General features: G+C 40.9%; 1 protein-coding gene across 3 annotated transcripts in view; it reads left to right on the top strand.

The window, feature by feature from the left end:
* Positions 1 to 24,057, top strand: part of arhgap32b (Rho GTPase activating protein 32b) — a 113,629-nt gene that overhangs the window by 10,918 nt on the left and 78,654 nt on the right. For all 3 annotated transcript variants that reach the window (XM_056398146.1, XM_056398147.1, XM_056398148.1), the window contains exon 2: positions 22,488 to 22,821. In XM_056398146.1, coding sequence (XP_056254121.1) covers positions 22,727 to 22,821 — 95 coding nt within the window. In that variant the 5' untranslated portion in view covers positions 22,488 to 22,726. The remainder of the gene's footprint in view (positions 1 to 22,487; positions 22,822 to 24,057) is intronic.

The following is a 24,057-nucleotide window of genomic DNA, read 5'->3' on the forward strand; positions in this document are numbered from 1 at the left end:
TTAGTACTCAACACAAACAAGTGCTTCATCATGGCTTTGTAAGCTTCTTTGTTGTAACATGCACATTCAACCCTAGAATAGTTTTTTAGATTGCAGATGAACTCTTAACGATTATGAGTAGTTACAGCCATAACAGATGATCTGTTTTGTGATAAGAATACAGAAACACAGACCGTATGATTTGAAGGCCTTGTTATTGCCCCCCCCCATCATTTCATGTTACAGAATGAAATGAAACTGGCTGAAAGCCGCATAGAGCGGCAGACTGTGGTGTTGGTTCTCAGCTGGATCAGCTGTACTACCAATCCTTTCATATTGCTGTCTCTTCAAAATTGATATCAAGGTTTCATTGTTAGTAAAGAAATTGCTTTAGGGCATTTTAATGACTGAATGACACACAGAAACCCCAGCTTAGGTTTCACACTCAGACTCTGAGCTATAGAGCTGTTAAGTTGTGTATAAAGTGTGAGGTGGCCAGCTCTGATACTCAACACCATCCCTTGGCAGACAGACTTTGTATTCATCTTACAAAGGTGAATTGCATTAACAAGGTCACTCTCCTGACATCCAGTCTCCAGAGGCTGGAGGCAGGAGACTTTAGAGAAGGCATCAGATGACGAGCATAAGGAGGCGGATAAAAACGCAGTGTTGAGAAAGAATGGTAACGGCTGCGTCACACATTGATTTTTGCCTTGAATTTGTCCGGGGACAGCTAACTGCCGCCTGGCTGACTCCACTGGGGTGGGTCGGGGCGGACATGTGGTCATCAATATGGGATCCAGCCCTAATGACCACATCTGGATTGCCTTTCGGCAATTATTTGGGACTATGTTTCACTTACCAGATGTATAATAGCTAAGAAATTATTTGAGGGAATAATTAGACAAGCTCTGATTGTAGTTAATGTCTAATGTTGGCTACAGTTAACGTTTCCTTTGCATTTACCATAATGCAAAATGTGGCGCTTGTCTTCAGTTGCAGCTATAAGGGAGCAACAAAAGGTGCTAATGTCACTCATGGATGCTGAGCAGACTGCCTGGTCATGGCCTAATTCCTCTAAAGCTCCAAATTACCTCATGAATATGCACCACTAAAGGAATTAGGGTCATTGCCTGTCAGTACAGTCAATGTCATGCTGGTTTGGTTGTTATATTAGCATAGCAGCAGTTGGAAACCTTCAGAACAGCACTGCAGGGTTCTTCTGTATTTTAGGTGGCTTATCTAGAATGTGTAACCATGTGTACATTGACTAAGTAGGCTAACCTCCAGTTCTTACATCACCATAAGCACCAGTAATAAGATGTGTCAGTAAGTAATACTCCTATGATCATTAAATGATGAAAGGTAATTAATCTGACACTGGAAGTTCAGCTTTACTTGTCACAAGAAGGTACAACTCACCTGTAAACACAGGTGTATAAGGTGTTCTGTGACTCTACGGGGAACTGTCTATTATGTAACAGATAGCTCCCTCCTCTCCCATGTGGCCCTAAGCCCATTATAAAGTAATACAAAACGCCTCATAGAATAGATTGACAGACATTTCTCCAGCTGTTTGAAGTTACAGTTTCTCAACAGGAGATCTTTCAGGGTTGTCATTTAACATTGGGCTGTGCAACATATAATGCTTTATTTGCAAATACTGAAAGAGGCTCTCCCCGGGGGATCCCATACTCATCATTGTTTCATCATTTGTTCAAATATTATTAGAAAATAAGTCCTTCAATCTGCCAATGCCATGATTACCCCATTGTCTAATACCCAGGCTGGAAATCTGGGTTGTTCACTATAGGGCTCAAAACAGATGCATTTATTTTTTATATTTATTTTTATTAATATGATGCATTTCATTTTTTTACACTGTCGCGTTAATATCACAATTGATTATGCGTAAAAGTGAAGTCTGGTAAAGTCTGCAGAAAGTACACCTAGAGGACCCTTGTGCACTTGATGGATTGTGGATTCGGATCAGGCCTCTGCATTCACGGACATTTGGATTCAGACTTTTGAAAGTGGCTATTTCAGAGGCAGGAAGGATCTGATTTAAGACACTATCTTGGTCTGTGTTGCTTTGCTCTGTTCTTTTTTTTTTTTGATCTGTCTCTTGTGAATTCTCCAGTTCAGTGGAACTGACATACTAAATTGCTGGAGTAGCCTTTTAAATTTAAAGTGCTTGCATCATCAACGCATCACAGAACTACTTTTACTCTACAGTTTCCTGTAGGGGTGTGGCAGTTCTTCAGATCCACATTTCGGTTCCTTCGCTGGATTTCTGCAGCACGGTTTGGTTCTAGAGATGGGAGGAATCCATCCATTAAATTAGCATAACTTTTACCGCAGGTGCTATCGCTCGATCAACATCGCGACATGCAATTGTGGATGTTTGCATCACGTGTTTCGGGCTTGGTTTCAGATTTGTTACACCCCTCGATCCCTGACCAGCACCAAACTGCAGACAGACACAGTTAGCAACAAGCTGGTGAAGTTTTTAGCAGTTAAAGAGCCATAAATTTCCTGCAGGAGTTTGAAGAGACCAAAGGTGGACACCATCATGACTCCAGATGACTGAAAATGTTGCTCTGTGACCGCTGGATGTGTAAATAGACAACTGTTTGCCAACACATGCTGCCATATTAACTTAAACGTTAAGAATGTCAGTTATTTGGTATTGGCACACTCACTTCACTAGGGCACTATAATGACTGTTTCTACACATTAAATCCTGCATCACTTTGATTTAATTAGGCTAATTTTATAGTCTGTCTCTCTGCCAGCATATTTCACACTGCTCCCTCATTTGAAATTGCTGCTTGTCTAGAACTGGAAGTCACAACTCCTGTAGTCTCACTCTAGTGTTGCGGTCTTTTGAATAAGATGTGATCTTTATTTTGCTATTCAAAGTCTTTGCTTTTCACATTAATGTGTGTGTCTGCACAGTAAGATCTCAATATCTTTATGAGAGAACTTTCTTTTTCTTTCTGACATGGTCTGAGCTTTGGGTGGCCACGCTCAGTACTTGGATAAATTATTCAACTAGAAAAAACATACAGGGACTGTTAATGGAGCTCGTCCTTCACGCCTGTCAGACACAGCATTTATTAGAAGGAAGTTTTACTTATGCACTGAATCTGACAGACCCCCCGGTAATTATTTTGGAAACAGCTCAAAATCATTTGTTATTAAACGTCACTGTGTTTTCAAGTTTCATGTTTTAATTTGTCCAACTGAGAGATGCCATTGGAAGACCAATTATGCCAAAGGTAGTAGGTTTAGAAAATAAATTCATAATGGAAAACTATTTGGTCTATTGTCTCATGAAGGAACACTGAAGAAAGTATACCGTTTTTGACTTGGGTAGTTTCTTTTACTTCTATTATCCGTTGTTTAATTCACTCTGCCAGGTATCACTAATGAGATTAAAAACTCTTGCCTGATGCTGTTGTTGATTAGAAACATCTTTTCAGCTCTTTCCCCTGTTATAAGCCGGAAGCTGTAAAGTTAAGATGAGCTGCTTATTTTATCTGCTAGTTAGGAAAGGAAGTTCTTAACTGGCTGGTCATTAAAGTGCAGGTTGTCCTAATGTATCTCAAAAACACGAGTTGTTGTGTTCAAATAAATGGATATACTTTGCTTAATAAGCCCCTCTTGTAGCTCTGTTTCCGAGAACCTATCATGTCTGACCTGTTACATGCAAAAGCATTTCAGCAACTCACATCTGTCTCACACAGTCAACACATCCAGTACTTTAAATTAAATGTTGATATTCTCCTTTTAACTCCTAGTTTCATGGCGGAAAATGGACTTCCTTCTTTATTTTACTTCCACTTTAACTCGTTAAGTGTTGTGAAGAATGTCCAGCATCTCAAAGTAAACTGCAAATGACTGCAGTGGAGACAAGGTTTTGGTTAAACATGGAACAGTCTTTGTGCAGCATTCTGTTTCACAACGAATTTCATCCCCCCGAGAATGTTGCATTAGTGGCACTAGATAGAGGAAGACTTTCACTGCGCTGTCCTAAACTGCTTTGCAAGTGAGAGCAGCATGTACCACCTGCCAGGTTTATAGCCACAGTTCAACTTTGACCTGAAAGAAGGCCTGACCTCTATTGGGCGTGTCCAGTGTTAATCCACGCCAGTTGACAGCTAACGCTTGTTAAACTGTTATTGTTGTAACTAAACTGACAAAGTTCACAAGTTCTTCTGGTGGTGGTGCTTCAGGTGCACTACCACCACCCTCTGGACTAGAGTGATCTGGCAGACATGGATGCATATACAGTAGAATGTACAGTAGATGGACTGGCCATCGGGCTACTGGTCACAGTCAGAAAAGTTTTTACCGTGTGTGTCTCTTCACAATCCCTCTCCGTGTACCTGTCACACCCCTCACACTGAGCTAACATTAGCTTGAATAAATCTCACCTCAGCACAGGACAAGTTGTTGACATGTTGTCAAACCTGCACAGATTGGGGAATCATACTTTCCACACAGGTTTACCTTGCAATCTTTTATGTAACTGGTAGGTTGTTTTCTACTGTTACTGTTAGACTGACATTGACAGTTTCACACCCAGTCTGTCCAGTTAGAGACAGGGAAGATGTAGTGTTGGCAGGAGTAGAGGACAAGCCACAAGAGGCCGAGGAATGTGAGGGAGAGGGAGAGCAGCTGGAGCAGCAGCATTGATAGCTGAGCTGAGGAAAGAGTGGAGGAATGTCGCGGAGAGAGGACGGCTGCAACACAGGTTTATAACCTTCTCACAGTTACTACTTCTTCATCCTCATATGTTGGACTGAGGGCAGACTGGATGCTACAGTGACTCACTATCACCTCAAAGTGGTGCTGCGAGACAGGATGGTCTGAGGCTAACTGGTTAGCATGCTAACTTCAGTATATATCTATGCAACACAATACATAGACATCTTTGACATAACGGGAAAAACATAGACCGTATATAAAGATGGATGTAGCCTCCGTGACATCACTCATAGGTTTCTGAAGAGCGGTTTTGAAACTCAGAGTTGGCTGACTCCCAGCTAATCTAAAAATAGGCAAAGAGGAGGGGCGGGTGTGGAGGTGAGACTTCGATGCATGCCAGTTTGTGGCAAGCTATACGCTCACCCACCTGTCACTCAAAGTGATCATGCCAATTATACATAAATTTAATTAATTTAGTAAAATTTAAACAGATGACTTTTATAAAAATAAACCCCATGTACAGTTGTCATGAAGAAGGAAATTAGCTATAGAGACCAAAATAGATTTTTGTACCAGGCTGAAAACAATTTATTTCTGCTCTAAAGTAAGACATTTTAACATGAGAGTCTATTGGGATCGACTCACTTTTGGAGCCAGCCTCGAGTGGCCGTTTGAGGAACTGCAGTTTTTGCTACTTATGTGTTGGCTTCATTTTTGAGCCCTGGAGATGCTGCTTAGTGAAAACTTATTTCTAAACATTATGTTTATAATGTTAGTTAATTTTTGAAGGTTTTAAATTAAAATACTCACATTCGGCCCCTTTTAAATCTCATCTGGATGTGAGTAATTTCAAATGCAGCCTGTAGTTGATTGACTGAGCTGCTTTCTATGACGTTTATTGTTCATGTCATAGGTAAATCTGAAATGAACTGTATGTGATTAATGGACCAAAAAACTACACCTGGTACACGATGGATTTTATCGTTTCTGATGTGAAGGCTTGGTCAGTGATTCACTTTTACTGATGGAGAGTAGCACCATCAAGCCATCCTAGCCTCATTAATCAGAGTAGGAGGGGAGGTAATGAAGACAAGACATGCAGAGAAGCATTCAGTCAGTGAGCCGTGGGTTTGTGCTGGGCATGTCTTCCTGTTGTTGCAAAAGCCATCAAAGATAATTGACAGGGGAGATGCCACACTCGGTCAGAGGATTAGTTTCAGCTGAACCTGCCAGTGTTTTCGCTACAGATTTGCGAGAGATTTAGGTCGACGGATCTCTGATAAATCACTTATTTATTAGTGTTTGTCACAGTGAGTCAGCAAGCCATTGTGGGGGCAGGGTAACAACCTGCCCTCTCGTCCCTCTCCTCTACACGGTAATGGTGACAGACCTCAGCAGAAGCACTTCTTACCGAGGCAGTATTATTATTCCATGGCAGGCCATTGCACAGATGCACTGCAGAGGCCATTAAAAAAGCAAATATGAGGCTCCTGTCTCAGTGAAGTTTGTGCTCTTCTCTTTTTATCTGTTTTGTGCCAGGAGATTTGAATGTACAGCTGCTTCTAAGTCAACATTGCAATTAAAATAATAGTTTCCAGTTTCCAGTGGAGTGGATTTAGGACGATAAGTCTGCCTGAATATTAAAACTGCAAATAGAAAAGCAGCTCTGGTATTTTTACTATTCTACTTGATTAGGCTTACAACCTTGAAGTAGCATGCCTAAAAGCTGAATGATTTGTTAGCAGTGAGTTATAATATGTAGACATTTCATTCAATAGTTTGCTTTGCAAGATTCATAGAGCTGCTTTTGTTATTTTGTATGTTCTTAATCCATGTTTACAGTTTGGACAGATGTTTTAAGTTGTTGTGACTTTATGCTGTTTGCTCTGAGCTGTGTTGACTGCTGAGATCTAACTAACTTCCTCGTCTTGCCCCGAATAAGGCTGCACTACTACCACTGGGAGTTGAGGCTGATAAGACCCCATCAGGGTGTGACCGTGGGTGTCTACGTCTTCGTTTCCAAAGGTCTCTAGACTCCAATCTACAACGCAACCCCAGACTTCAAACTATAATGGGTCCAGCAGCATTTCCAAAAGTCTCTGTTTTGGGCTCTCGAACACTCCATAGTAGCGTGGACATCAGTTGTAAACGTAGCGCAAGTGATGCATTTTTATGCCTCCACGCTGGCCACAGCCAGAGCTGGAGGCATAATGTTTTCGGGTTGTCCGTCTGTCTGTTTTGGTGGTCAAAGGTCAAGGTCACTGTGACCTCATAAAATGTGGTTTTGGTCTTGTGGACACAATATCTCCGTAAAACCTTGAGGGAATTTCTTCAAATTTGGTACAAATGTCCGTGTAGACTCAAGGATAAACTGATTAGATTTTGGTGGTCAAAGGTCAAAGTCACAGTGACCTCACAAAACACTTTTTTAACCAATACTCAAGAGCTCAATTAGTAATTATTACAAGATTTCACACAAATGGTTAATATTTTCTATGACTCCGGATAAACATAGATGTAACCTAAAACTAGTCTGAGTGGAGGAGGCATACAATTCTAGTTTCAAATCATACAACTTGGAGGAGATGCTTATACAATCATACAAAGTGATAACCAAAGAGAAACCAAAACGTAGTAGTGTGGATCTAGCCTAAGGGGTCATGTGTGTTCACATATCCGGGTATTTCCCATTAAGCTTATTTGACTGGAGACCTGATGGTGGAGCAGGGACTGGGGACACATATTGGCTCGGCTCAGGGACCACATGTTAGATGTGTTTACTGTGCATATGTTTGTGTGGAAAATGCATTTACATTTTAAAAAATCTCTCAAGAGGATTGGCCAGAATGGCCCAAAAGTGGAACAGCACCAAGGAAATCCTCTTAGCTGTGCTGATGGACACTCTGCCTGTTTCAGTGACATTCACCATGTGGCAGCATCACAAGTACTGCAACAGTGTGGATTTTGCATATTAGTGTTGAGCTACAATGAAAATGAACAAAATGTAAGATTAGTAATTCTCAAATTTAATATTGAGGAACATTCTGCTCGAGTCTAAACCCTTTAGAACTAATTTTCATTTTATTTTCCCACACATCAAGAGGTTGTGTTTTCTACTACAAGAGCAGTTTACAGTAAACAGGATCCTCACTTAGTCAGCTGATAAACATAGACTGTCAGCAGATTTTGCTTGAAGCGTTGCTCTTTCGTTTGTCATACCTGAGATAGCCAGACTGTTCTCATGTGAAAGATGTGTGACATCAGTGCTTCATTGTAATCACTATCACAAAGTTTTAAGTTGTCTTGCACACACACACACACACACACACACACACACACACACACACACACACACACACACACACACACACACACACGCACGCGCGCCTGTGAATCCAGAAGTCAGTGAAATGGCTCAGTTAAAGTATTTCCATAGTTTGCAGTAACCTTGCATCCTGAGTAACCACAGTTGTTTATCTGCTCAAGTTAAGCTGTGGACGAATATGTGATAGTCTGCAGAATAACAGCTTTGTTGACCTTGTGTTTTTTGCTGATAGATTCACAGTCCGAGCTCATTTATGTCCTTTTACTTGTGGTATTTGTTTTAACACGAAGGAGGTTTTTTGCTGTTGCCTTGAAAACATGTTTCATTTTTCCACTGCCATTTGCCAAGCTGCTTTTCTTTCAGGCACACCACTTTGTATCCGCTTCATTGTGCGACTGTGTCCATGAGAAGAGCTGAAACAGAGAGAGCAGTGTACGTGGCAACAGTAATTTTAAAAGGCTGACGAGTAATCCAGTTGTGGTAAATTGAGTTGTGCTTAGTCTGATTAGATGAAGATGTTTGGATGAAAATTGAAGTAACCAAACTATTGCCTCACTATGGTTATAGGAGTGTATGTAAAAGTCATTTCTGTCTCTCCAACTAGCTCATTTTTAACTTGGTAATTTCACATCTCACCTTCAATTGTATTATCCTCTCTTCTAATTCACTAATCGTGTTTGCCCCGTGGTCTGCTGTTGTGAGTGGGTACCTTATCAGATTTTTTTTTGCCTGCTAATTATCAAGACAAGTTTAAGTCCCCAGCTCTACTAAGAGCTTCTAAATCGACTCCAAGGTCATTCATCTCCTGTCTATACTTTGCCTGTTTAGTGCATTAGATTGTCTTCACTTGGATGCATTTTCTAAAAGGCCAAGTGACTCATATCTTAATTTTCTTTGGGTTGTCTCTCTTGCCAGAGTCTCGTACTCACCCAGGCCAAGATAATCATTTAAAGCTAGCAGAAGGGATAGGGTCTGTTTTCAGGCTCCCATGCATACTTTTTTATGGGTTGTTGAGTAAGCACACAAAATTGTATTTTAATGAACTCATCTCCGGCCATGATTAAGCCACTAAGGTCAAAGTATGTCTCACAGGAATCTGACTACTGTTCAGATGAGGTCAGCTGCATTGGAGACAGAACTTAACCTTAATGATGTCATTTGATGTCACTGAAGGTTTCACCTCAGGTAACAAAAATAGATTTGGCTTCATTTATGTCAACCAATTATTCACAGGTTGATTAAATACCCCCAGTGACTCCTGTTGGTATTTTGATCACCCATGATGTGCTTCTCAGTAGATGATGACTGCCAGAGTGATGAGTGTGAATATTTGCCTCTGTTTGGATAAATACAGTATATTCCACACAAGCCTTTTCCTGCATTACTGCATCTCTTTCCCTTTCAATAATGTAAAATGTTATAATAGTCAAAGCCAAATGAATTCAGCCTCCGTCCTGTATAGCAGCACTGAGTGTTCTTCTGCTGGCGGCCTCACATGTTCTGACGCCTGTGAGATTAGCTTTCCTGATGCTAACACAAATGTAGTCTAGTTCATCAAATCCTCTGCTCCATCTCCTGGGACCCAACCACATGCCAGAGCATTAAACAGGCTTCTGTGACTAACAGGGCTTTCTAACCAAGCACACACAGGAGCATAGCATCACACAGGAAGGCGACTATTTTTAAAGCATTTCTAAACATCTGCGCGAGTTCATAGGTAGTTAAATTCAACATTACCTAACACAATCTGCTTTCTTGTTTCTGGTGTGAAAGTTTGGGGAGAGCGAAGTAATGAATGGTAGAGGGACAACATATAAAGGATCAGATTTCAGCTACCGATCTTTTCTTGGCTTCAAATCTGAGGTCAAATAAACGTGGAAACTTGTTTAGAGTGAAGTGCTGATGTAAGGAAACTGTGGTCAAACATTTGTCAGGCTTAAATCTCCTAAATCAGTTTTTAACTAATTCTTTGACACTCTTTTCTCAGATAATTTGAGAATAACGGTGGTTTTGCCTCAACATCAGCTTCTAAACTGATATGTAATGCTCCTGACTATTGAGAAAAAAAAAGGATGACTGGTAATGGGTGGGACATCCTGATATGGAAGCTGATCATTTGTATTGCTGTTTCCTAAATGTAGTTGATTCGGATCAGTTTTTTTTCCTTTTTTTTTTTGTTGCATCATTGTAATGCAGTGCAGAATGACAGCAAAGCTGTCTATGAGCCTTAACAGAGTCTTGTCTCAAAATGACTGAACTGTAAAGCTGTGGCTGAAATGGAGAAGTGTGATGGAGACAGAGGGCAGAGCAGCGAGACTCGACTGACACTCCTGCTAGGGAGCTGAATGATTGCGAAGTCAGCTAAACTATTTGTGACTCGGGCGCTGGGTCAGCCTCCTCTACTGGCGTCCAGTGTGACTGACTCGATGACAGCAAATCAGGAGAGACCCTTTTGAAATATGAAGTTTTTAAATTACAGATGAACAGGTAAAACATGAGACAACTCACAGTTGACAGATGATTCAGAACTGTTTGTAAATGGGTTGCAACTCATTATCAAAAGAATGTATTTATTATTTTTTGATACATTCTGATTTTGAGTTATTACTCTTATTTGTTGTTTCCTCTATGAAATGCACAAAAATAATTAACATAGCTGACATTGCTTACTCGGTCCCAGCCACCTACAGACAAAAGCAGCAGGTATATTGACAGGTGAGCAGCTGGATTTGGACAATGTTGGACATTTTTTTGTTTCTGTAGAAAGTTGCTAAGTTGTCAGTACTGCCCCGCAGTACTGTTAACATCCAGCAGCGACCTCCGAGGCTGAAAAATGAAGCCAACACGGATGTACCAAAAACTGCACTTCTTCAAATGGCTGCTTGAGGCCAAAAGTGAGTCAATCCCTATAGACTTCCATGTTAAAATGTCCAACTTTACAGCAGAAATAAACATGCCTACAGCCTAGTTCAAAAAACAGTTTTGGTCTCTATAGCTATTTTCCCCCTTCGTGACAACTGTTGTGTGTGTGTGTGGGGGGGGTCTTATATAACTCACCTGTTCACATTTTAAAGTTCTGCACAAATGAGGGTATGCTGCTTTGAGTGACAGGTGGGTGAGATTTGCACTGACACTTGCATATGACATTACACCTTTTTAAAGGTAGGACCTAACGTAATGAATGAAAACATTTTTTCTACATACTGTGGCCTGTACATTATTGCCGGAATCAGAAGAAGAGTTCAAGGTTTCAGAGAATTGGTTTTGATGCAATTAGAGGAACAGGAACACAGAGTGTCAAGTGAAAATGTCAAGGTCTGACAGAGACGATGCAAAGTTACAATGAAGAGTGAGAGAGTGCAGGTGATCTCAGAATAGGCACTGACGACGATTCCACACTGCTTAAAAAGGTATTTCAATCCAAAACTGTGTTTCTTAAAATGATTTCTGAAACAAAATGTGCAGGAAGGAGCTTGACATGACTCCTACAAATATGTAGCTTATGAGAGGTGCTGTGTCCTGGTTACTCCAGTGTGCTGCACACTACCACAGGAAGGATTTTCTCATGTTATTACAATGAAATGTTAATGTCAGTCAAGCTAATTTTCTGTCTGAATCATTGGTAGAGAGAGGAGTGTGTAGGAGAACATTTTAATTTTAAAATGTTCAAATAACTGCAGATATTTAAAACTATTTTACTGGCCACCTTTTGATGTGAAGAATGCAGCTTTGGGTTTGAGTGGTAACATAAAAAAAAACTACTAACTTAAATGTCTAAACAGTTTAACTTATTTTTACTTAATTTATTCCATGTGATGTAATTCCTGAAATGTTTTTTCACCATTTCAGATCTTTCTTTCAGTGGTTTCATCAATGTTGTCATACATGAAAACATCATTCTCCTTGATAACAAAACAATCCAATGTGTTTATGTTCTGGCCGTCGCTTTTAATTATTCCAACATCTCAGAGTATTAGGTTTTCTCTCCGTTGCCGCGGAGAAGTCAGAGGACGAATCATAGCAGCAGTGAATTCAAAAAGCTTCATCGTTGAATTTGTGAACAGAACATGGTGCCATAGTTGTGGAATTCATCCCAAATTGTCCCAGAATCCAAAATTATATTAATTTTTAAACAAGTTTGAGCTGCAGATTGCAGCATCAGTTTTGCCAGCAGTGTAATCTTTAACCTCTACCTGAAATTACAGGCTCACAAAACAGGATTTTAAGCTAGGTGACTGGATGTATCTTGTCCACAGACTTGTACTATTTTATCAAACAGACATATGGATTGTAGAGGAGCTGCAGCTGTGAGTCACCTAACAATGTCTATGGGAAAAATGAACGGGACTTTTACTTCTGGAAGCACAAGCAGCAGAAATAGCTCCTTCCTCTTTCCAACATCATTATTAAATACTCAGAGAAGATACTATTGAGGATTAAACGCTGATGAATGTGTCTCAATGTACTTACAATAATAATTTCAGTTATTTTAATCCTATTTTATCCATCATCATCCACTGATTGAGTCTTTCTTCACTGTGAAGTTCAGTCAGCCTTTTGCACAGTAACACTCACTCACTGCAGTGAGACCAACCGGCCCTCACTTCCTGATTATCTGCTTTAAACTTAATTTGAAATGCTGTAAAATGTTGCTTTAATTAGACAACTTTAAGTCCACTGATTACTGAAGAGTTTAGTATCAGATTGTCAGGCGTCAGTATGACATGTTGACCTGGAAAAAAGCTCACATCAGCAGATCTCAGCATTTCAAGGTATTACATGTAAGAATAAACATTAGTGCAATCAAGCATTCCTCAGAAAAGCAGGAAAGGCACAGTTAATGTTGTGATGATGAGACATGTAGGAATTTGCAGGTGTTCCAGTTTAGTCACACACATTAAAAATAGTTTTCAGCTGAGGCAGAGAAAGCATATTTTTTTCACTCCATCAGATGTCATATGAAAACACAGTCAATAAAGAAGCTTTTGCATTACGCTGCTATTTACATATACTGTATGTGCTACTGTGTTGTGAGTTTTAATCAGCTGACAATGAGAAGGTGATGGAGAGGGAGGGAGCTATGAAGAAGAAACCTCCTATCACAGCTACATTTCAGAGTCTTGCCACAGATGGAGTCTCAGGTTGACGTCCTCTCAGGAGGTAAATTAAGTTCGTAGTGGAGAGGCTCCTCGGTGATTTAATGCCCTCTTGATATTTTTGCAGAGCAAGCTTTACAACCTGCCTCTGTGCCGTCACTGCTGACATTCAGCTCGACACTCATACACACTTTGAGAACAGTGTCGCAAACTTCAGGGGAAGCTGACTGGTGATGCTGGGTGCTCCAACAACTGTCCCAGAAGGGTCTAGGTGACGCCATCGGCTAATTTGCACATCAATACGTTTGAATGGTCGGTGCTTTCAAAGCGGGGAGCAGGGGCTGCGGTCAACAGAAATTCTTTGCACGTTAGAGGTGGAGGGGGTCAGTGGTGTCACAACAGGAGTGACTGTGTTGGGTGCGATGTGTTGAGCATGTAAATTGCAAGCTCTGTACTGACTGTACATTTGTTTTCTGATGTATCCATCACCGCAACACAGACCAACAGTGTGTACAGAGCTGGGAAGCCAGAGATGCAACGGCCAGCTTTTGTTTGAAGTTCTTTACATAGTGTTGTGGGGTAGTAAACAACACGATTGGCTCTTGCTGGCCGTCACTCACTGCGTCAGAGGATATTTACATATTCAAGTTGAGCAGAGAGCCTATCTCAACTTTCCCCCTGTGGTTTAGCTGTTGAGTTCAGCAAGAGAAGTGGCGCTAGAGAGCCGGGTCTCACTCATAATGAATACCAGCTGTCGCTCTCCCTGTTTTTTTAATCTGTTTGTATGACTACACTGTTACAGTGTGGTCACATGTGGATTTAGATTCACGTTCAAAAAGCTGGGAAAGCTTGGTGTATGTGTTAGCACACCCCTAGACCTACAGTTTCATGAGAGGCCAGATGCTGCCAACCACTTTTGTATCTGTACGAGTGAAGGCCTAAATTCTGAGGGAAGATATTGCTGCGTGTCTCCCTTAAAGTTCATTTTTGTACATAAGATGCAGCACAAGTCCTTCTTGTTGTTTTGAGTTGCAGAAACAGCATTGTTCATGCTTTGTTTTAAACCACATGTATCAAAAAGAACAGTAGAAACTGCTTATATGGATCAAAAAGCTTGGGACAAAAACATTCCTATACAAATTAGGGTTGCACGGTATACCGGTACCAGTATAGTACCGCGATACTAGAGTTTTGAAAACGGTACTATACCAGCATTTAAAAACAAACGGTACTTTTATTTCATTTTATTGAATGCAAATGAATTGGTAAATTGGAGCCTGTCTCTTTAAGCACAGCGAGGCCAGCGAGTGTGACGTATGACTCGCATGTTTAGACTGAGGAGAAGAGAGAAACGACAAGTCGCGTCTTAGACAGATGGAGCGGGTTGAAGAAAATACAGTAGATAGAGATGGCAGCTGCAGAAAATCCCGTACTTGTGGTCAAAATGGGGACCCGAAGTTCGGTGTGGAAATATTTCAGGTTCAACCCGAACGATAAAGGCGAGCCACTGAACCCAGAAGCACCGCAGTGCAAGCGGTGCTACAAAGTGTGTCTCGCATAAGCAGGCAACACTTCAAACCTGTCGAAACATTTAAAGGACAAACCATGCGGACTTGTTCCGAGACTTCAGTCAAGAACGACAGGTGATAATGTTGTTCACCTGTTCACTGCACTGTAATGTCAATGAAAGAAGTACAAAGCCCCTCCCAGCCCAGTAGTAAACATACAGTAGCCTGCATACAGAGAGCTAAAACATGTCCATGGTTAATAAATACATTAAAAAATATATTTTTAAAAATTAAATGACATTCTTTAAATATTTAAATAACCCATTAAGGCAATACATAATATAATGAAATATTTTTTACAAAAAGTATCGAAAAGTATCGAAATACATATTGGTATCGGTATCGAAACAGAAATTTGGTATCGTGACAACCCTAATACAAATACTCTTTAAATAATTTGCCTATAGTCTGTGTACAGTGCGTTCAGTTTGGGTCTTTTCATACATGATAATGTATGGGGAAAAACTTCTAACTGTCTTAGCCTCCCACTGCAGCTGTCATATTCTGACACTCTCTTAGGACTTATTTGTATGAGGTTTTTGTAGTCACAGTGTGTAACAATTGGTAACAACCGTCCCTGCTTTCCAACATAAGTTCATTGTGCGTGTATGTGTGTATGTGAGTTTGCTGTGCACACTCACACGCCATGTGTTATCTTTGCCGTGGCTCAGTGAGTTATTTTTCTCGTGTGTTGGGACTTTTAATGGTGTGTTATTATCGTCCCTTCTCTCTCACAGCAGCAGGTGTATTACCTGGGTGGAGTGTAATGTTTTCACCCTGACCATTCAGACCAGGCTCTGAGCAGCAGAGGACCACAGCACAGTTTATGTAGTTTTTATCATTAAATTTATATTATGTCTTTTAATCAGTAAAGCGGAAAGCTGTATGTTTTATTACTTTATATTCATGTCATAAATATACAAATTTTAATTAGTAATCTGTATGAGAATTAAAGAAAAAGAAAAGTTTATAATAATCATCCACTTACAGTGATCAATTCAACCTGGACACATGTGATAACAATAAGTGATTTCCAATGTATTTTAAATATCAAAATCTGTGTCTGGAACATTTATTAGAGCCATAATAGCGTTTTGAGTACTTTGGCAGGCTTTTAGATTTAGTCTATTTGTCTATCACATTCATGTAAGACATAGTCGCTAAACAGGTCTTGACTGGGGTTGAGTTCAAAGATGTGTGTGGTTCAAGGGCGTAGGTTTGGTCTCAGCATTGGTAGGGACCAAACACCCCCCCCCCCCCCCAACAAAAAAGATTTTCTAATACTGTCAACAGAATGGTTTATTAACATATGATCTGTATTTACATTAACGTCCTTATTTACCTGTATCTACATTTAAATAAAAACTATACTCTGTAACAAATCAAGGATTAAAAGAAAGTAAACTTTAAAGAGAGAACAACTATTTTTGCATCCAACATCAACATTTTTATGTTCATTAGGTCTACCAGTGTTGCAGTTACCCCCTCCCCCCTTTATTTCACATTTATAACCACAGTAAAATGCTGCTAAGCTAGTGATGCTTCAGTATGTGCTAGTTAGTTATATACCTAATCCTGATGGTCTGGATGGTAAAAAAGCTCCTGATTTATTTTTTTTGGTGGCATGACATTTACAAATTACAAAACACGTTGGCATGGACAGAATGTTCACAATGTAGGAAAGGAAGTCATCTGAATTACAAAATTTTTGCTAATGCTTGAGTTCTGGACTGACACTGATAACTGACACACTGATCCGCTCTCACCCCATCTGTGTCTGGCAGTAAGTTCCATATTTGTATATGACGTGAACTTCCAGATAGTCCACGCCCTTTCAGACAATCCAATGCTAGCATCATGTCATTTGTTAATTCTAGCTGACCACGCTCTATTGGTCTGTCACTGCTGTGACATAAACCACATGTATTATGAATCATTGAGGAAGTGTTTATCAGTAGCTTCAACTTATTGCAGCAGATGAAGCTGAAAAAGACAAGAAACTGAATGACTGTTGCAGTATAGTGATAAATGGTACAGCATGAAGCACAGAGGACTGCTGGGCTGGCAGGCTGCCACAGCTGAATGAGTGCAGTAGACACGCTGCTTGATAAGCTAGTAGTACAAACTGCTAATAGCTGTATAGTTCAGGCAACCCATAAACTTATTGGATGGTTGATTGTTTTGCTATTGAGGTTTTTTAATGTGATGGTAAAAAATGACAGTAAACGCAGTAGAGCTGCAATGATTAGTTGATTAATCAATTAATCAATTGCCAGAAAGTTACCATTAATCATTTTAGACCCAAACATTCCAAGCATTCACTGGTTAAATGATTTGTGGCTTTTCTTTTTCATATCCGATCTGATCTTAACAGAGTATTTTTGAGTTTTTGGCTGTTGGTTGGTTGAATTAAGAAATCTGAATACATCAACTTGGGCTTTTGAAAATGATAGCACTCACTATTTCCCTATTTACTGACAAGTTATGGGCAAAATGGTTAATTGATGAACCGGGAAAGTAATTGGCAGATTAATCAATAATGAAAAAAAACATCAATTTACATTTTCTTCTGCGGGACCCTGCACTGCCACGTTGAATTAAATAAGTAAATGAATGTATGATGAATTATTAAATAGTAACTTGGGAGCCTTTTCGTTCTACCGCCTGATTACTTGATAATTTGGCCGGTATCAATAAAAGGCCAAACACTCATTGAGACTGATGGTGACGGTGGTGGGAGATAAGTCATTTACTGTTGAGACACACGCGCTGTTGTTTGGGTCGAGTGACATGTCTCAATCTCAAATTGCTTTTCCTTCAGTTATCAGGGAATTAAAACAAGCTGCAGGAGTAACTACTGCACGTAATCACAGCTGCAGTGTCTTCAACTGGAAGAGGTCATGGTGGTGAACTTTGCCCCCCTAGTACTGATTTCATGCTGATGAACCTGTGTGTGTTTACATGGCTTGCTGCAGTGCTTCAGGGCAGCTCTGTTAACTGAGAGAGTTCAGCATCAGACTGAATCTGCTTGAAGATAAAATGAGTTGATGGAATGTGAAGGAATATACACTTATTTTATGTTGGTATCTTATTTTATACAGTATCAGTTTTAGTCTTTTGATAAAAATGAATATTAAATTGGATCTTTGTGTTTTTTTTTTTAATCTAATGGTAGTTTAGTTTCTTGAAATTTTAGTCTCATTTTCATCATGTATTTTTAATTTTTATGTCTGCTGAGCATTATGGGCCGTGAGTGTCACCATCTTTGATGTGTACAGTTACCATGGTGACAGGTGTTGTTCTTGCCTATTGTAAGGTTAGCAGGAAAGGGACTGTTTACTTGATAGCAGTCTGTGAGGTTCACATAATAAATAAAGTTAAAGTAACATTAGCTTATCTCTTTCTGAATGTCAGTGTGTTGCCTGCATGTATTTTTAATTTATCTCAGCTGTTTTGTTGCTGCTTCACAACAGCCAGCTGTGTTAGCTATCATGTCTGAGTAAGAAATAGCATTAATGAAACACTAGGGCACCCAGTGTCGGTAGTTTTATGGACCGACCAAGTTGGTTTGATACTATCGAGGATCAAAAAATGCCTCGTCATTCGATATCTAAGGAGTAAATGAGTAAATCTCATCAATGTCAGTGAGCCAATAAGCTGGCAGCATGTTTGGACCAAGATTTAATAATGCTGGTGATTGGCTGTTTATCTACACAAAAATGTTTGAGTGTGTAAAGAGACCAAGCTTAAAAATAAAACTAAAATTTGTACCAAAATATATAGTGTCATTTCTTTTTAGTTAAAATGGATTTGATAAAATTAGTAAAAGTATTGGTAAGAATCTGTATCAAAGTCAAGGTATCAGTATCAATACCGATATTGAAAATTTTTGAACGATACTCAGCCCTATGAAATTGGAGAGACTGGTATCAGTTTCACTAAACAGGAGCTGTTGGCTGCAGTATGTGATTGCACAGATCCATGCAGGTCTTTGATTACAACTTCACTTCACAAGAATGATTAATTGATTTGTCCATTGATCTGTCTTTCACTTCATCTTTTCATTTTTAATCGCTGACAATAAATGTAGCACATTACATCATAGTTCGTGTTTTCAAAGGCTACTTTTTTGAAGTTTTAACACTTAACACTTCTTTATAGTAAAATCAAACCATTAACTGTGTGTGTGTGTGTGCGTGTGTGCGTGTGTGTGTGTGTGTGTGTTGTGTGTGTGTGTGTGTGTGTGTGCGCGCACTCTTTAGTTTTGCTAACTGGACATGTTGACGTTTGACTGGTTATCTCTTGTGGATAGTAAACACTGGCACATAAAATTGCATAATTTCCACGGATGCACACTGACATGACTCTTACAGGACAGACGAAAAAGCCAAACACGTCATTATATAAAACTAATTTAGATAGAAGTTTTTTTTCAAGCTTTAATTATGTCTAATATTTCCTGACTCAAACTTGTGGCCAACCACAGGTCTGGTTTTGGTTACGCTGCCACTCTGATGAGAACAGAAGACTTTTACTGTGCAGAGACTCTTAACTCTTGATTTTGAATCTCCTCTGAGCTGAAGGTCTGTCTTCTCTCAAGGTCGGCCATTTCATTGGTTTTCTGCTGCATCAGGTATTTGTGGGAAGCTCAGCCTGCTTTGCCCTGTCTGCCTGCCTGGCATACACAAACTCACTTCCTCTTTTACCTAATGCACACACTTCATTCCCTCTACACACAATAACCAATGAGATGTGTATTTCCATTCCCACAGCAAATACCCGCAGGCACTGATACACAAAAACACACTTGATGTCAGATGGGTTGAGCTCATGTCCTTCCTCTGTGTGTGTGTGTGTGTGTGTGTGTGTGTGTGTGTGTGTGTGTGTGTGTGTGTGTGTGTGTGTGTGTGTGTGTGTGTGTGTGTGTGTGTGTGTGTGTGTGTGTGTGTGTGTGTGTGTGTGTGTGTGTGTGCGCGATTTAAGAGCAGGAGTTTACAGTAGCCCAGGACATGAGATGAATTTCAACATGTAGCCTGTGCCTGTGTCCACGACTCTCCCTGCCTTGGCGCTCCTGTCACACCACTCACTTGTTCATAGCAGTCGATACCTCCACGTGCTGTCGCTGTCTGGTCGATATTGTGTTGGTTTAAATCGATCAACTCTAGCGCCGAACTCATATGGAGCCACAGAAGTTGATAATCTTTCCGTCCAGACTCTGGATGTTCTTGTGCCACGGACAATCTCAGGTCAGGAGAAGGTGACGCATTAGTTTCGGATTGGTCCACAGCGAAGCTTAATCACTCATGATTCATACTGTTGCCTTGTTATTTTGGGAACAAAGATCCCTGAATCACTTTGAATGCATTTTTTCTTAAAGATGTAGCATTACTTTAGCATTTCAGAGAAATTCCTGTTAAAAAAAAAATCGGAATAGATGCTATATCTGTTGTCTCCTTGTCTCTATGTCTATCATTATACATGATATGTGTGTTACGTGTGATGTTTTCTTGACTAAATTGCACACCACAGAGAGCCCTGGGGATTACGTTTTCCCACTAAGTCTGCCTCAGAGGCAAAAGCAGCTGCCTCAGTGTGGCCTGTGAGGATCCTCTCCTCCCACACTTTCCTCTCCTGTACCCCTCCTCCCCTCCCACCTTCCCTCCATCTCTCTTTAGGCGTCATCCTCATGGGATTACAGAGCATAGCCATTGACTGCCACAGAAAACTGGCTACATGGACTTTTCTCTCCTCTCCCTGTTTTATTGGGTTGTTCCTGCTGTGTCCCCGTCATCAATTTCCGTCTGCTCACAACGTGACATTTTGGATTTCATTGGGAGGTCGTCATGTGGGTCGTATTATAGCAATAATACCCGAGAGGGTGTTCTCTGCTGTGATTATGGGCACAGTGATGATTCAGTGGGTAGGAGATGATCACTGTTGTTAGTCCCAAAGTAACCTTAATCACAGTAAATGTGAGTTTTGAACAGCAGACAGAAAATTATGACAGATGAGAACTTGACATGCTAACTGAATTACCCCACAGTGTGGGAGAGCAACCCATGAAAGTAGTTAAACATGCACCTCGGGGCTAAAACGATTAGTTGATTGTATAGATTAACACAGAAATGACTGACTGCACTTTGGTATTTTATTGTCTTCTGTCATAGTGAATAGAAAATCGTCAAGTTTTTGATGGTCGATCAGACAAAACAAGCGATTTAAAAATGTCACTTTAGGCTTCAGGAAGTTGTTTATGGGCCTTTTTCACCATTTTGTGACATTTTACAGGCTAATTAACCAAGCAATCAAGAAAATAATCAGCAGATCAATCAGTAATGAAAGTAACCATTATCTTCAGCCCTAATGCACCTCAGGACACGCTGATGAAAATCAACAGTGTTCTACTGCTTGAGTTTTTGCATGATAAACTAAACACTCATAGTTAGATTTCTGAGAATGATGATGTAAAAGAGAAGAAACACAAAGTAATAAAGGTTTAGTAGGTTTTGTGCTGGTGTACTATATAATGGTGTAAAGTGATTTATATTATCAATGTATTTTCAGTAAATAATGTTATGGTAGAAGGCATTCAAACTTGAAATTGCCCTGGGTGTGTCACTGCAGCTGCTGCTGAGACAATGTTATACGATCCAGGAAGTCCAGTCTGAGTGGCAGGTGCCAAACAACACTTCAGAGTAATCCACCAGGAATGAGAACCCGTGCATATTTAATTGGCCAGCACAGTGTTCTGCAAGATGATGTCAGGTTGCATTGCGGCAAATGTTAAGCCAGGTTAAGCCACCTTTTTTTTTTTTCTTTTTCTTTTTTGCCAAAGCTCTGTGCTGGAACCCCCACTGGGTCAATGGACTAGCTCCATTCAAATGAATGAGGTTTTGTTTCTCACAGTCAGTCTGAACACAAATTTCAAACGTTCACATTATGTTTTGATCTTTTGCTTTTTGAAGGATGATGAATTACTGAAGAAGAGAAAAGTTATTGTTGAGCACAGAGATAACAATGATACTCTCAAAGGGTAAAAATAATTAATCTAATTGTTTGAGTTGGAATAAACACTCCTCCAGCTATGATGTACTTTTCTGTATTAAAGCATGTAACAACACAGAACTGTAATAGAATAAGCACAGTCTTCTCATGATGCATTCTTTCCAAAAGAGATGTGGTGATTTCATGGGTGTTTATATCAAATCTTACTGAGGTTTGTTGTGTGGATGAAGGAAAAAAATAAACTTGATTGCCAAGCATCAGAAATGAGTTCACAAACTCACTGCTAGTATAGTTTAAATACTTGGGTGTGGAATATCTAGAGAAATTGGATTGGACAGTCTATGTGCTTGAAATCGGCATTGAGCTCCTCCTTTTGAAAATGGGAGCTGCCAGTAAGTCAGTGAATGTCTGGACACAGTGCTGCTGTGGATGAGATAGAAAAAGTGGCATTTTAGTGGATCGGCTGGAAAAATTGATTTGACCATTGAATTTCTGGGTTGAGGATAGAGACCTCACAGAACACAGCCAGCGCAGGGTAGCAGGGCAGCCAATGTTGGTGTTTGACTGTTGATTCACACTGGTGTGTGTGTGCCAGAATCTCCATGTGTTAACACCGAAGTGACATCCTGCTTCGCAAAGCTCCATCAGCATGACTTATTTGATCTACAGACTAAACACACAATTAATGATTTTTTCTCTCTCTCTCTCTCTCTCCCCCCCCCCCCTTTTTTTTTCCTCTTATCCTGGTCCCATGCCAATCTCTCTGCTCATTTTCCTTTTCCACCACACATCTTTTCACAGTCTTGTCAGATCACTCATTATTCCCCACATTCCTTTCTCTCCCTCCCTCTCTCTCTCTCTCTGTGCTTTTTTCCCTCGTCATCCTTTTCTTCTCCTACATGTGATTTCTTTTAACTCATTCGTCTTTCTCCCTCTTGATCTACCTCTCCACATCCTCCCCCTCCCTCCCTCCCTCCCTCTCCCCCCGCACCCCCCTCTCCGCTTCTCTGGCAGGCTGCTCATTGCAGTGAGTCAGTATCATGGAGGCAGGCAGCGGGGCTGCCGCAGCGGTGGGGAGTGCAGCACTAGGACTGCTGGGAGCCACAACCACGTCCAGCCATGACATCTTAGACAGGTAAGCCCGGCGCACACCCTCAGGAGCGAACTGCCCCAAATGTTTTCCATCAGAGTGGAGAGGTGAGGAATAGTGTGTCCGTGTGGAAAGAGGGACCACACCTTAGGTAGTGGTTTGGTAAGCATGCTAGTTTGTTTATAGTTAGAGTAGTGGGCATGGAGAGTGTGTGAGTGAATGTTTGTGTGTGCGTGCACAGAAAGCCTGTCTTCTTATGCTCTCTTTGCATGCGTGTGTGTCCTCCTCTGCTTCACTACACTTACTGTATGTGAAGCTGATGCCGAGGTTTGACAGTTTGAAAATCTGGTTTGTGCTTGAAGCAGTGCCAGTGTAGAGAGAGAGAGAGAGGGTGTGTGTGTGTGTGTGTGTGTGCGTGTGTGTGCGTGTGTGTGCATGCATGCAAGTGCTGGAGTGTGTGTTGATGATAGAAGGGGGGGTGTTACTTGGCTTCCTCTATGCCTCAAGGAGAAATGACACCAGGGTATGCGCATGCAGAGAAGGAGAGGGAGGCATCAGCAGACGTGCATGAGCTATAGCTGAGCCGATAGGATGAGTTTGCAGAGTCACCACCCCACCCCCTATGTAACCCCCACCCACAGCCCCTCGTCCCATAGCAACTAGGTGACTGCCATCACTAACCATCACCGCTGGAAACCCCTCATTCAGATTTCCTTTTCTTACGGAGCCAGTCGACTCCTAGCTCCAGTGACCACTACCTTCACAGTTGGGCCAAGTGTATCAGCTTTCAACCAGTTACGTCATTGGTACAGTTGTACACCCACACCCACATGCCCGTGCACTGTCATCACACACACACACACACACACACACACACACCCACACCCATAAGCATGTGCATTCACAAAAACACATATGTGTATCCAGTACACATGCATGCTTCATGGGGATGTTTTTAGGGCAAACGGCGCTGTCGCACGTGCAGGTGGTGAACACACACATAACAAACACTCATTAATCTATGTTGGTGGGGGGGGGGCTTCTCGACACGTTTCCCCGTGCACGGCAAGCTCTCTCTCCAGCTAGCAGGTGCTGTTGGGATGTCACTAATCTCCTCTACATTACAGTTGTTGCACTCTCTGCCAATGAGGTATAACTAATCTCCAGCACGTTATGGGGATCTCCTTTGACACATAGTCATCTCCTTACTGTTTCTGTTAGTCACCACTCACATCATCTGCACATACAACCATGCTGTTCAACCAGGTAGCCATCGGCTTC

Source organism: Seriola aureovittata, chromosome 15 (genome assembly GCF_021018895.1).
Source record: "Seriola aureovittata isolate HTS-2021-v1 ecotype China chromosome 15, ASM2101889v1, whole genome shotgun sequence".
Lineage (NCBI taxonomy): Eukaryota > Metazoa > Chordata > Actinopteri > Carangiformes > Carangidae > Seriola > Seriola aureovittata.